General features: G+C 37.1%; 3 protein-coding genes across 3 annotated transcripts in view; 2 read left to right on the top strand and 1 right to left on the bottom strand.

Moving 5' to 3' along the window:
* Positions 1–15,884, bottom strand: part of atrip (ATR interacting protein) — a 99,110-nt gene that overhangs the window by 38,801 nt on the left and 44,425 nt on the right. The window lies entirely within an intron of this gene.
* LOC117811390 (transcription factor HES-5-like) lies at positions 6,193–6,848 on the top strand. Its single transcript, XM_034681641.1, is given in 2 exon segments — positions 6,193–6,315; positions 6,426–6,848. Coding segments are annotated over 2 exon segments (546 nt in total).
* LOC117811449 (transcription factor HES-5-like) lies at positions 11,566–12,076 on the top strand. Its single transcript, XM_034681723.1, has 2 exons — positions 11,566–11,688; positions 11,798–12,076. Exons 1-2 carry the CDS (start codon positions 11,566–11,568, stop codon positions 12,074–12,076), a joined length of 402 nt encoding a protein of 133 aa, XP_034537614.1.

Here is a 15,884-nt window from a genome sequence, read left to right as displayed (position 1 = left end):
GAATCGTAGACGATCAGAGATGGACTGGACACGGATGTGGTTGGAGTCCAATGTAAGTATCTACAGTCTGAGCAACAGCAAAAAGGACTTGGCACACTTCAGGAAACAGCTGCTTCAACCTCCCACACTTTCCACAGAGCTGACATTCAAACAACTTTAATGATACTAGAGCACAATTTTGATTACATGATAAGATACACATAAAGTCTAATCAAAGTGACTATACTTTTCACTTTTCTTGAAGGAAAAATTTAGAATTAAAAACTGGTTCAGACTTTTAAAAATTCCTCAGCAGGCTACTTGTGTCCTTTCCCTCCAGATGGTTGGTGACATTAGGCTCTAGTTTCCCCTGCAACACATGTGCAGTGTCACAAAAGCATTATTCAGAGTCCTTTTGTTTTTCATTGACCCCAGCATTCAGAGAGCCAGTGTGGGAAACTGAGACCAACTTTCTACCCAGGCTGACTGCGGGACACATGTCCAAACACAGGACAAGATGCAAAGAGGAGCCTGAGCATTCATCTATAGTTTGAAAAGGACAAAAAGTGTGTGTAGATTTTCTTTTATCACCCAGGAAAGCTATTTCTATCCTTTTGAAAATTAAGAATGAAGTCAAAAGTAGAGTATGAGCATTGACTTTATTATGGAAAACAGGAAATAAAAACAGGAGCTCAGAGAGGATGGTTCAAAGCACATCAAGGTGCACCAGATTGATGACAATTCAAAGTCAGTGTCCAGAAAAGGGTGGTAAACCTGCACACTCACTCAATACCGCAAAAAATGTTCCTTGAATCAAATCGTTTAGACCCACTGGGCTTCATCAGGTGATATGTTTTTTAAAAGATGAGGGTCCGACCCATATATACAAATTATGCACTAAATAACGGCTTTACTGAAATAGCGCTATGGTGGTAATTGCAGGACAAAAATGAGACACGATTACTTAGCATAATTTCAACTATTACTTTAACTCTAGGAAAATCTGCCAGTCCCCCATGTCTGGGGTGAGATGATGAGCATGTGTACAGTCAAAGTCATTGATCCCAGCATCAGGCAGTAGGTCTGCTTTCTCTACAGGGTCACCACTTTCCTAGCCGCTAAGTGGTGACACCCAAGACCACCATCTGGTCCTCTGAAATCTAACCATTGCTCTCACACCAATAAAACCATTTGGCGTGTGTAGTCTATTATGTGTCTCTAAAGTCTCTGATTGGCTGAGACTGTGAGAAACTTCTTCTCGACCAGGACCCACACATTCAGATGGAGATGTGGGACTATAAATAGGAGGGATGAAACCAGCAGAGATCAGATTCTCTTGACAGAGACCTCAACAGCACACAGATCCAGACATCGCTCCTACAATCACTGCAGCAATGACCAACTCTCAGGAGCACCTCACTCTCACTCACATGGTAAATTTAAGATCCAACAAGACTTCAATCTTATCAATACAGATTGTCTTTATGCCAAAACCTCTCTCCAGAATAAGTATATTAACGTCTTTCTTTTTTGTTTCTGCAGCTCAGAAAGCCTCAGGTGAAGAAGTTACGCAGAGGAGACTGCTGAACCACTTCAACAAGATGCAGTCTTGCTCTGAGAGGAACTTGAGAGACACTGACTTCTCTCGTCTGAGCTCCACAGTCCAGACCAGCATCAGCAAAGAGAAGAGTCCAGTCAACAGCGCCCCCTGGAGGCTGTGGTAGACACCTACAGACTGGAGTTAGTACCAGACAAACTGACATGACCACATTGGTCAAAGATTACTGGACTGAATTCATTGAAATTCTTTTAATCATTCATTCTGTATTTACAGAAAGTTGTTTTTATGTCATTTTGGAAAAATATTTATATTTCCAAATGAGCAAACAGCAACAATATCTTTTGAATCCAGAGAAAGAACATCATATCATGCATGTTGTATGATCACAGTCATTATTGTACCTCCTCTATACTAATGTTTAGGGTTTAGATGTTTTGTGAACATCTGTTATCCTTTGATTGTTAGTGATCATACTGATCTTTACATTTATTGACATATTGTCATAATGGAGTATAGCTCACTTGATCCGTTCTAAGATTCAAATGTTTTTCCTTTTTTTCATGAAAGGTTTCTTTCATGACATCGTTTTGTGATGTTTGTTAATATTTGCAGCCCATCCTTTAATGGTTCATCCTTTTATTGTAAAGGGTTTACTTTATATTGTCACATTTTCAGTGACTTTTTACACGTCAATAATCAGCTTTATTCAGTGATTACGGTGTATGAGATTATCTGTTTTAAGATCATTATTTTCTTTTGTTCAAAAAGAAAATAATCCCACAGTACAGTAAGTACTGCATTTTAACATATTGTGTATTGTTTGTCTTTTATAAAGACGGTTGATCCTTTACTCTCTGTGAGTACAGTGTGTCTTGTACAAATCTACAAGCTGCTGTTGTGATGTGTCATCACCTCTAGATGGAGTTTTACTCTTACTCCATCAGGATCTTTTGCCTTTCAAATACACACATTACTAAACTGAAATTTTCCTGTCTCGTCATTGTTTTTTTTAATAATTTCGTCAAACATTAGCCTACATGGTAACTGTTCATTTACAACTCTTACTTCATTCAAAACTTTTATATATTACTGTAAGCTTTAACAAGAAAGTCAGTTTTTTAATTTCAGTTAAGGTTGAAATATTATACTATTATACAGTTAACTATTTACATACAAATTTGCTAAAGTTATTTTTTGTGTATTCATGATAAATTCAATTTGTAACATTGTATATATCTCAATTGTATTTTTATCTTATTTAATTTAATTCAATTTAATTTAATTTAATTTTACTTTTTGAAACTTCTTCTTGATTGTACTGAATGTCTAGATTAAGATTAGCTAATACTGATGGTCCCTTACTATAGCAGCCTCTACCCTCATTGGGTGAGCGAGTAATGTAAAAGAGCTTTGAGTGGTCAGAAGACTGGAAAAGAGATATATGAGTACATGTCCATTTACCATTTACTATTTATCATGACCTGCTCAAAAGCTGACTTGATGTCTGTTACACGAGTCACTGCTATCCTAGTGGCTCTGTCTTTATAATGTTTTCTGTAGACAGTTTTGCCTGACGTATACTTGGGATGAAGATTGCTGTATTTCCCCATTTTTGATGTGAATGTCTGCTTGGAGGAATATGAATATCTGTTTCCTCATCTGGTTCATAATCATAATCATCAGACTCAGAATTGACCACAAGATGGTCTTCACCTTCAGACACACCATCCTCTCTTTCACTGTCATGATCAAAGAGGAGTGCCAGGGTTATCACCTGATTACTTCTGCTGCTCATTTTGTAAAGCTGTGTAGATACAGAGTATAATGTTGGTAGTACTCCCTTGCAGAGAATCTGTATGTTTTTTCCCTCCTCAGCTGCAGTGATGGGAAGTTCGGCTCTTTTCAGAGAGGTATTTTGAAGCCGTATATTTTACCTTAACTTTGCAAAAACTAATGGTTTGTGTTGAAAACCGTTTTACGTATAATGTTTTTATGAGAAGCCTTATAATTGCCCAATTTTGTGCATTTATTCTGTTACAAAACCATTCTAACTTTTGTTTAGTATTTTAATCAAACTTTTTTATTGCACAATTTAACAAAAAACTGCAAACATATCTACAGAACAGAACCAGAACCAAACTCAAACTCAAGCAAACAGAACCAGAACCAAACTCAAGCAAACAGAACAAGAACAAAACAAGCAAACACATCAAGAACCAACTCAAGCAAACAGAACCAAAACCAGAACCAGACTCAAGTTAACAGAACCAGAACCAACTCAAGCAAACACAACCAGAACCAAACTCAAGCAAACACAACAAGAACCAAACTCAAGCAAACAGAACCAGAACCAAACTCAAGCAAACACAACCAGAACCAAACTCAAGCAAACAGAACCAGAACCAAACTCAAGCAAACAGAACCAGAACCAACTCAAGCAAACAAAGCCAGAACCAAACTGGAGCAAACATTATTAATGTCCTCAGTGCAGGTTGGTCAAAAGTCATGCCAACACCTGCATACTCGCACTTTACAGATGAGGTCAAGAGATAGGGAGAGAGTATGCGTGTGTGCGTGTGTGGGTGCGTGTGTGCATTTGTGAGTGATTGGGGTGAAATATGTCACACAGTTGCAAAGAAACAATTAGTATTTGACACTCCTGACCCTTTTTAGCCTCCACTTTGACTGCCGGGTCAAATTGACCCACAAACAGTATCTATGCAATATAAACATGCAGGGGGGGTTGCAAATATGTGAAAAGAACCATTTTTATTTTAATGTTGATTACGCTAATTAAGGCAAGTAGAAGAAGTTTCATACCGAAAAAAACAACTAACAATTTGTTTTTATTTTTGAACTTTGAAAAGGCTCAATCTGACCCTGAACATTGTTATGTTCAGGGTCAAATTGACCCTCAGAAGGGTTAAGGAAAGTCAACAAACTAATCAAGTAAATGCACTTTCAAAGAAACTTTTTCTAACCCATGATTTTATTACAACTTTCACTTCTAAGTGTTTCCCTATAAAAAGTTATCAATTAACCAGGTTTCATTTAAAAAAGCTCAGTCATTGTATCTAGTGCGATGCATAATAAGGCACACTTCTATTGTTCCTCCAGTGAAAGCAGTGAAAGGACAGAGTGTGGGAAAGCAGAGGAAGCTCACTCAGAGCGCTGCGGGACAATAGATCCAGACCTTTGACCCAAAGGGACAGAGATTAAAAGAGACTTTGGCTCCTAGAATGCACAACTCCTAAATTGTTAAGAAAACTGCCCTGCATTTCAGCTTATTTTATTATTTGCCATATCTGAAAGTTGGGTCTTTTGGTCTCTTTAAATCATTTATTTTGGATAAGGATATAAAGAAAGCCTTGTTCTATTCAGAATTTATACGGTTAAGCATTTCACTTGTGTATTTGCACCATCACCTCAAGTCTACCTGCAGTTTGTGTTCAGAAAAAACAGGCCTTTAATATTTATACTTCACAGGCAGAGGTCAGTTTCTTGTTGCAAAAATATGACTTAACGCAAGTTTGAGAGCTGACATCAGTGTATAAAGGATTTATCTGATCACAACCTATTTTGACCTCAGTTATTCAAATGTTGTATCTCCTTGATTGTAACAATATTGAAAATTATTTATAAACGAATGAACTGCAAACCAAATGCAATCCCAAATATGTTCCCCTGGATTTGGGCACATGCTTCAATTCAAATGGGAGAAGTGGGTATAGTCTGGAGGACATAGTTTTGGATGATAAACAACCCCCCTTCCTAACCCCAGCAGCAGAATATCTCTCCAAAGGGATTTGGCACACTTCAGGAAACAGATGCTTCAACCTCCTGCATTACATCTACATAGATTTAACTTCCATCAAGTGAAGGTTAAAAAAGAAAAACATGTTTGATTTAAAGTTCTTCACATTTCTTGATATACTTTATCTTGATTCAAACTTTACAGACTGAAAAATAAATAGATCTTTCCATCCAGATGGTTGGTGATGTCAGGATCTGTTTCACTACAACACACATCCGACATCAGCCACAAAAGCCCCATTCAGAGTCCCCTTTGTTGTCCATGGACCACAGTGGGTAGGGTGTCAGTGTGGGAAACTGCGACCAACTCTCTACCCACAAAATGAAAAGGTACAAGTCTGAAGTGGTTAAACATCTGGACAGTGGCATGGCAATGTTCTAATGTAATAAAGGAAATTCAACTTTTTGTGACAACTATCAAAGAAAAACTGGTTAATACCTTCTGATTATTTAGGTAAATTGTATCAGACCATATTGTTAATCAATCATTAATTAGTGTAAACCCATTGGTGTAAGAAATAATACATTTACTTAAGTGTCATTCTCCCACGTGTGCTCAAAGTCATTGATCCCAGCATCAGGCAGCAGATCTGATCTTTCTACAGGGTCAGCACTTTCCCAGATCCACACAAGAGCCCTGTGAGTGTGTCTCCATCACCCCCCAGTCCTCCACCTGCTCCCCTGAGATCTAACCATTGACCTCTTACCAATAAAACCATTCGATGCGTGTAATCTTTCATTATGCCAACAAGCTCTCTGATTGGCTGAGACTGTGAGAAACTTCTTCTCGACCAGGACCCACACATTCATATGGAGATGTGGGACTATATATAGGAGGGATGAAACCAGCAGAGATCAGATTCTCTTGACAGAGACCTCTACAGCACACAGATCCAGATATGGCTCCTACAATCACTGCAGCAATGACCAACTCTCAGGAGCACCTCACACTGACTCACAAGGTAAATTCAAGATCCAACAAGACTTCAATCTTATCAATGACAGATTGTCTTTGTGCCAAAACCTCTCTCCAGAATAAGTATATTAACGTCTTTCTTTTTTGTTTCTGCAGCTCAGAAAGCCTCAGGTGGAGAAGTTACGCAGAGAGCGAATCAACAGCAGCATTGAGCAGCTCAAGTCTCTCCTGGGTCCAGAGTTCCTCAAAAAGGAGCCAGACTCCAAGCTGGAGAAAGCAGACATCCTGGAGATGACAGTTTGCGTCCTGAGACGACTGCAGCAGAGGAATCAAGCTGTGAACTCAGCAGCTGTCAATCAGGGATACTCCAGGTGTGTCCAAGAGGCCACACACTTCCTGTCCAGGGAGCAGGTGAACATGAAGTCCCAGAGGAGACTGCTGAACCACTTCAACAAGATGCAGTCTTACTCTGAGAAGAACCTGAGAGAGGCTGACTTCTCTCCTCTGAGCTCCACAATCCAGACCAGAAACACCAAAGAGAAGAGTCCAGACAACAGCGCCCCCTGGAGGCCGTGGTAGACACCTACAGACTGGAGTTAGTACCAGACAAACTGACATGACCACATTGGTCAAAGATTACTGGACTGAATTCTTTGAAGTTTTATAATGGGTACTTTGTTCAATTAAGAACACTGATTATCTTGTCATGCATGTTGCATGAACAGTTACTGATTGCACTGCAATTTATGTTAAACCTGTCTGAACTCTATATGCAGGAAGTTGTAACATTGGTTACATTTTGATTATTATTGATCATACTGATCAATAAGCTGTCCATAACTTGGACATAATTTTTTTTGTTAAATTTAGCAGACACTTTCTTCTGATTTTACAGAAGACAATCTGTGTTTATACTGTCTTGTAAGAAAAAAACATTCCTGAGGAAAAACTGCCTGCGACAGGTCAAAGTTCACAACTTAATATCACATTCTAGTGGTATGAAGTGAAATGATCCGTATCATTATTTATCATTTTGATATTTGAGATGTCCACTGTGTGGACAATGAGTGAAAATCCTCTTGAACTTGTGGTTTTAACTGTAATCATTGATCCCAGGATCATTATGCTTAATCTTTCACTCTGAAAGGTGATCTTCTCCACTTTATGCTATCTGAGACAGCTGTGCTACTTTATCTCTTTTGAAGATAACATGATTGAACTCTGTTTGAATCTACTCATATCACTTTTTGATAAACCTCACATGATCTGTTCTAGGATCAGTATTTCTGCACTCTTGTTGTAAAGTGCAGATGTTATTCATGTTAAACTATGTTTAATTCAAGACTGAGTTATGATTTAACTCGTACTGATGCCTGTCTTTTGTAAAGACGGTTACTCCTCTACTCTGTGTGAGTACAGTGTGTCTTGGTGACTTCACCAAGTTATTGTTGTGATGTATCATCACATGAACATACTTCTAGTTTGAAGTGACATTCTTTGCCATTGAATTGTATCAATAAACAACAAAAAACCCAATCATCTGTTGTTTGTGTTTCTCTTTTATTTGTTGACGTTGGGACGATAAAGTCCAGACTCCACACGCTCTCTTTGTCATTGGAACAGTGCTTCAGTATATTTTCACATAATATAACAGAACGACAAAATTGGATATGTTTTTTAAAGTTCAATGGTCCATTTCTAATTCTACGAGATCCATGTCAATTTGACTGTATATCATTGATAAAAAAAATATATACATATACATAATGCAGTGGGTCACCTTAAGTCATCAAAACCAAGCGGAGACTTGTGCCTCTGATTATTTGATGCTGCAGATTGGAATGTGAAATTTGGAGTAAGTAGTAAGTGTTTAAAAAATAATAAGTCTCTTACAAACAGTGAGAAGAAATTATAATAAATCACACAGAGCCCCAATGGGACAAAAGATCACAAACTATGTCTGTAAGTGACCGAAGTTGGAGGTACTATAGTAGTATTTGGTTTATAATGGTCAAAGTTTAAACTTTGTTAAAACAAATAAAATGCAGCATCAATATTTCTTAAACTATTGTAAGTTGATCTGTTGGAGCAGGAGGTTATTTTTTTGTGTATGTTTTTAATCTGGTCTTTGAAATTACTTACATGTATGATAAAGATATTGGTAAAAAGATTACAGCTGACCTAAAAGATTTAGGATATTACTGATTAAAATCCTGTGATTTAATTTAAAAAATGAAGTTAAAACTATTAGGCCCTACAGGCAATCATGGTAAACGTGTCAGTGGACATAGCGCTGGAAAGCCCTAAAGAATTACGTCCTTTAATTAGCATCCTTAACCACACTAGTAGCAGGCTATGCCAGAGGGATTTGGCACACTTCAGGAAACATATGTCTCAACCTCCCACCCTATTTACAGACCTGACTTTACCGATCCTAAAAAACACAGAGAAAGACTCTTTTCTGTGTAAATTAAAAAAATTCTACAGTCCAAATCTAAAGAAGATGCCATTCGTATGCTTGCTTATGCTTGCTGTATATCTTTATTTATCTAAACACAGTCTCTAATAATGGAGGGCATCAATGGTGCTCTTTCCCTCCAGCTCCTTTCAAAGTCTCTTTTTGTGAACCGGCCACATCATGCAAAGACTGTGTGGGAAACTGGAGGCTACTCTCTACTCACACGAACTACAAGTCATAAGACAGAACGAGACACACCTGCTACATCTGGACACCAGTGTGACTTCATCTTAGATCAAGCAAATGTGGAAAATATGATTTAGCTTTTATTTTGTTTTAAATACCTTACATTTCTAATGTAAGTATTTCTATATTTAAATAAAAATACAGTAAATTGCTTACAGTTCAATTCTTTTGACCAGATTAATATTTAATACTTAATATGGCGTGTTTACACCAGCAAACTTAGGATACACAATGTGAGAGGAAGCTCAGACAGAGTCATTAATCCCAGCATTAGGAAGCAGAACCTCAGGCATACGTTTTCTTTGAATTAAATGATGTTATGTTTTAAAACACTTATACTGACTTTATGCATATTTTCCCCAAATTGCACACTTGAATACTAATCAGGGAACTGTCATTAAATCCAAATGTTCATACTCTTCTAATAAAATGTTGGTAAATGTCAGAACTTTCCTTTTATGCGTAACTCTGCACACCATGTATTTTTAGAACAAGATGCATTGGCGGTATTAGCTTTAAGTTATCTGTGGTCAATTGCATCATTGTGCTGACATCTCACTCTAATTTATAAATTTTGTCTTTAGTGATGATTGAAAACATCATTATCCACCTGAGGGTCATTTTATTGTACTTTCATGTTTTGATCATCTCTATCATCACCTTAATCTGGACCTATCATCACTTACAGTACCGGTTGTGCCTTGGAGCACTAACAAACTCAGCAAACTGCAAACTTCCTGTTCTCGTGTCACCTTTTTTAATTTCTATTTAACTGTCTCCAGTATGCACCATTGTTCCAATATTTAGAGATATAAATGTGATTATGTTGAGATAATTGTTTGGTGGTGAATTAAAATAAGTACATTTCACAAGAGTTTATGGCTCTGGAGAAAGTTAGTGGTTCTACTATTCAAAGGTTTGTGTTCGGTTTATAAGAACATTTTTGTGTTATCATAAACCACATTTTTTCTAGCTTCTTCACTTGCTCTTCAAATATGCTCATTTAAATTTTCTAACTGAGGAAACGAAAACCTGGTAGGAGAACAAAAAGATGCAGTGTTTTTCAGTCTGCGAGTAATTCAAAGAAAGAATAAGTTTACATTATTTTTTAAAAAGAACATGAACTTAGGAAGAGTTGAGTAATCAATATAAGTTGTAATCTACCAGACTATTAATTACAGCTGTTGTGAGTTTCTGCATGTTCTCCTCCAGTATGTCATATTGCTATTTGGGGATACTGTGCCACTCTCGATGCAAAAATTCAAGTATTAGTAATCACGAAGTTGAAAGAGTGTCAATGTGTTGAAATTCAGCAGACACTAGAATCAAATTGCATTCTTCTCTTTGCATTTTTTCTGAAGGTGAAGTTTTTGAGTTTTAGACACTTTAGGGTAGAAATGTTAACAATAACTTGGTTCCTCCTCCAGAGGTCAGGGATTGCATTTTAAGTGATGCATAACAAGGCACACTTCTATTGTTCCTCCAGTGGAATCATTGAAAGGACAGAGTGTGGGAAAGCAGAGGAGACTCAGTCACAGAGCCCTGTGGGACAATAGATCCAGACCTTTGACCTGAAGGGACAGAGAATAAAACAGACCCTCCATTGCTGGTCAGAAAAAGAAAATGGTCAACTTAAATTCCTCTGATAAAATAACTTTTGCAAAGTTGTAAACTAGGAAGAGTGTGCTAGATGATTATCATTTGAACTTATTATTTTTTACATTATGGGCTGTCTAACTTTTCTAACTTTCCAGGTGGTGTGACAACTAAGTATTGATACCAAACAGGCCATTCTGCTGTGGAATGTGTGCCAAACAAAGCTGCAACGTCAGCTTTGTCTCTGTGTATCTTGGTTTTATTGAAGAAATATAGGTTGTCCTTCTGTGCTTATAACTGCTTATTTGGAATCCACATATTTTGAAATTAAATCCTGTCAATCTTTAAGGCATAAAGGAAAGGCAAAAAGACAGTAAAATCAAATAAAAAATAGATAAGTACTATCGATGAAGTTATAAGACAATGTGTACAAATTCTTCAGGATATATGATTCAAATGATTACCAATATCACCCCCAATATCTGAAGACACATTTCAAGAAAAAGCTTCTTCCAGCCAAAGCGAGCCTTTCCCTCCAAATGATCAGAGAAGTCAGGATCTGCTTCTTCTACATCACACGTTCAGCATCATGAAAGCACCATTCTTCTTCAGTTGTTCATTAGGCGCTGCATTCAATAACGTAAAACTGTGTTTTTCCCGCTCATGGTACTTGAAGTATATAATAGAGTACCAATCAATGACATTGACTAAGTGTGTGCTCGGTCAAAGTCATTGATCCCAACATTAGGCAGCAGATCTGATCTCTCTACAAGGTCACCACTTTCCCAGATCCACACAGAGCTCTGTGAGTGTGTCTCCATCACCCCCCTAGTCCTCCACCTGTTCCCCTGATATCTATCCATTGTCCCCCAGGCATTTTAGCTCCACATGTCGTATTGTCTCAACAAGCTCTCTGATTGGCTGAGACTGTGAGAAACTTCTTCTTGACCAGGACCCACACATTTATATGGAGATGTGGGACTATAAATAGGAGGGATGAAGCCAGCAGAGATCAGATTCTCTCGACAGAGACCTCTACAGCACACAGATCCAGACATGGCCCCTACGATCACTGCAGCAATGACCAACTCTCAGGAGCACCTCACTCTGACTCACAAGGTAAATTCAAGATCCAACAAGACTTATCAATGACTGATTGTACTTGCCTTTATGTCAAAACCTCTCTCGCGAATAAGTATATTAACGACTTTCTTTTTTGTTTCTGCAGCTCAGAAAGCCTCAGGTGGAGAAGTTACGCAGAGAGCGAATCAACAGCAGCATTGAGCAGCTCAAGTCTCTCCTTGGTCCAGAGTTCCTCAAACAGGAGCCAGACTCCAAGCTGGAGAAAGCAGACATCCTGGAGATGACAGTTTGTGTCCTGACACGACTGCAGCAGCAGCGACAGCAGCAGAAGCATGCCGACTTCCCACCTCTGAGCTCCACAGCCCAGACCAGCAACACTAAACAGAAGAGTCAAGTCAACAGTGCCCCCTGGAGGCCGTGGTAGACACCTACAGACTGGAGTTACTACCAGACAAACTGTCATGACCACATTGGTCAAAGATTACTGGACTGAATTCTACGACATTTCATTCATATCCTTCTGTTTCTACAGAAGACCGTTTTGTGTCAAATTTATTTTCATTACGTTTCCTGAGGAAATTAATTGAAGAATATCTTCACAAGGGAACATCTTGTCATGCATGTTACATGATCTGAATCTGATTGCATTAGCAATTATAACTATACCTGACTGTACATTGATGTACAGTTTGTATAATGTCTGTTTACATTTGTCATCAGCTGTTTGTTATTGATCACACTGATCAAAAAACATTGTCCTGCTTGGTAGACACGTACAGACTGAAGTTACTAGTAGACAAACAGAGATGACCACGTTGGTCAAAGATTTCTGGACCTATTTCTATGAAAGGTGATAGATATTATCACGTCTTCTGTTTGTAATGAAGGCTGTACTTTGTATGTTTTCTATGGAAAAGATATTTCCAAAAAACTAAAAAAAAACAGCAATGTTAAAAGAGAGAACTTCAGGTCTTGCATGTTGCATGATCTCAATATTATTGCATTTACAATTGATTTTCAAACTTATTTTACTTCTTGTTGAAGTTTTAGAAATGTTACCTCTGGATATTTGTTATAATCCTGTGTGAACATTTACATATATCCATATACATCTGTATATGCATTGTACATGCTTAAGAAACGTGTTATCTGTTACTCGTTACTGATCATAATGATCACATTAATTGTCCTTTTTCTGGACTTTCTGAATATTTCAAACTGATCTGTTGAAAGATTTAAAATGATGAGTCAAAGTTTTCTTTTGATGTCGTAACTTTTGCATCTTGAAGTTCATTAATATTAAGTGATTTGTCAGAAGTTTGTGATCTGTCGTAAGGTCTGTTTTTCTTCTTTTTCTTGGTCACCAAGAACAAATGTATTGATCCGTATGGAGAAGTCTGAAAAAACAGCGAGTACTGTGTGCTCTGAAGTTGTAAACATTTTTCTTTTATAAAGACCGTTGTTCCTTTACTCTCTCTGAGTACAGTGTGAGTTGTATAAATCTACAACTTGATGTTGTGATGCATCATCACCTCTAAACTGAGCTGCCTTTTTTCTTGTTGAATAAACAATCTTGTGAACTGTATATGTTAAGTTCTCATTTGTTTTTAATCACAACATGGAGAAGATTCCTCGCTCCTATCTGATGTTAACATCTCGAGATCCAACATACAGAATTATTGCATCATTAACATACTAGTTTCAATTAAAAGTTGTGACATATTTCAAGTAAGATTTTTCTTATTGAAGTATCTCATGTTTACTCAATTTTGTCCAACAGAATGTGTTACAGCACAATGGCTCCAGGTGTCTCTAAGGAGGGCTTAAAAAAGATCACCTTTGACCTAGGCAAATATATGGTTGACAATGACAGCTGACTTCTCTGTCAAATACTCAGAACAAGGCGCTCATAAAAAGAGTCAAATAGCAGCTAATGTTAAACTTGTGTTGAAGAGTCCATATTTAGGGGTGTTAGGAAAACACCCTCATTCTAATTTGAGTACACCTCCATAGTATTTAAGCCAGCACGTGAAGATAGAAGCGAGGCGACTTCATCTGGCCCGGTCGTCCTCCAAGCAGTCGCGATGCTTGTTACTGATGCTGATGCTGTTTGATTGTAATAAATCTGATTACTATCCAAGATGGCCAGTGTCACGAAGTTTGTTCTACATCTACACATCACGGGCTGTTAAGATACGACAAATTGGCGTCACGAACAGGATCAGTTGTGACCTCCAGGCGGATGCTGCAATTCCAGCACTGACAGGGTAAATGTTTTTCATTTCTGGTCTTGGTGCTGGGGCTGTAGACATACTGTGATGTGTTGATGTTTGAAGAATAACTTCGTCTAAATTATTTAAATAAGGAAATAAAGAAAGAATAGATGTAATGATAAAATATCAAAAGAATAAGAGAAATAAAGAAGAAGTTATAAGGATAATAAAGAGAATAAAGAAAGGAAAAATGATTGTAGCATAAAAACTAGTAATTAATAGTTGACTAAGAAACAATGCAAAGTTAATTGAAGACAGGGCCCAAGTCTTATTAATAGTAAGTCATGTGTATAGTAGCAATGAAAAGGTGAACGTTTAAGCTACAAAAGAGTCTAATTAGTGATTAAAAATTAAAAAAAGGAATTATAACCTTGAGCTCAAGGAAATTGACAGACTAACCGGTAGGAAAAGAGATAAAAGAGAAACTAGTGAAATGACCATCCAGCCTTTGGCCTTTGGAAAGGCTGGACCAAAGTAACTATGTTTTGTAAAAGAGATAAGGATAAAGAGTAAAAAGAGAATAGGCTGAGTATGCCTAAGAAACAAGTGAAATGTTCACCCAGCCTTTGGCCTTTGGAAAGGCTGGGCCAAAGTAACTATGTTTTGTAAAAGGGAAATAGAGAAAAAAAAGTTAACTTAAACAGTAGAATATTATAATATAAGGTAAGAGATAGATATAATTCACGTGAAAAGGATCCAAGAAGAAGCATGCTAGGAATTTTGTTTGTGCACATATATCATGGGTGTTTGTTAGTCGTAAAACGACGTAAAATCTCTCTCTCTCTCTCTCTCTCTCTCTCTCTCTCTCTCTCTCTCTCTCTCTCTCTCTCACACACTCTCCTAGTGTCTTGTGTAAAATTAAGAAATTGTTGTGTTAAAGTTAGAATTAGATTGTATATGAATGTTTAAATTTAGGAAAGTTACCCAGGATTTTTGTCTCTAAATAAGTTATTATTCAAGGAAGAAAAAAAAAAAAAAAGGGGAAAGTTTGTCCTATGTGTGTTTGTGTTGAGTATAAATGTTGGGAAATGTTTTTGAATGAATGTAATTGATACATTGATATCTTATTAAATAATACATATAGATTATGATTACATATAAGACATAATTAATAGTTGATGAAGAGAGACATATTTGCCTCTTTAATATTAAAATATATAAGCCTCTAAGAATGAAGAGGACGTTTTTTAAAGTTTAAACAAAATGAGCCTCCTATAAGTCAGAGGACGTTTGTATACTTTAAATAAGTCTTTACTAAAGAATAAGGAATAAAGAGATAAGCATAGAAACACTTTCTGTTTACATAAACATGAATAAAGATGTGTAAGTAAGAATGGGAAGAAATTTCTTTGCTGAATAATGTTTCTCGTTCTAAAACTACGAAGAGATTTGCAGGGTTGGTGTGTGGTTCACTCCCACCCCCCCCCCTTTTTTCTTTTCTTCTCCATGCCTGTGAAGTGCATGTGTGCTCCCCTCAGCTGAATGACAGAAGGGAGGGCATTTGAGTGCCCACTTTAAAATAACCTTTTTTAGATTTTGAAAAGATAAATCATTCGTAGAAAAATAAAAAAAATAAAGTATAATAAAATAAATAAAATAAAAAAGAAACTAAGAAATATAAGGAGAGTAATATCATAGATTTGTTTCTGTTTTAATAAAAAAAAAATACCAAATATAAATAATATGTGAAATTTTTCATAAAATTGTTTAATGATCTAGATGATAATAATTTGCTGAACTTTTGTTTTGTCTTGTTCTGTGATGTATGAGAATTGGGGACGATTCAGGAGATGGGATCTGGATCCTCAAACAACAGACGAAAAGAGAGTTGACTGTGCTTCACACTGCAGGGGCTTGCGGATGAAAGGCTCATCGCGTCCGGAATTCAACTAAACAGGCTAGTGCGGTTTTGTCTACAAACTCTTGCAAACACATGTCTGCGTTACCTATTTGTGCATA

This window comes from Notolabrus celidotus, chromosome 1, assembly GCF_009762535.1.
Source record: "Notolabrus celidotus isolate fNotCel1 chromosome 1, fNotCel1.pri, whole genome shotgun sequence".
Classification (NCBI taxonomy): domain Eukaryota; kingdom Metazoa; phylum Chordata; class Actinopteri; order Labriformes; family Labridae; genus Notolabrus; species Notolabrus celidotus.
The sequence above is the reverse complement of the archived record's forward strand: the minus strand, read 5'-3'. Positions and strand labels throughout refer to the sequence as shown.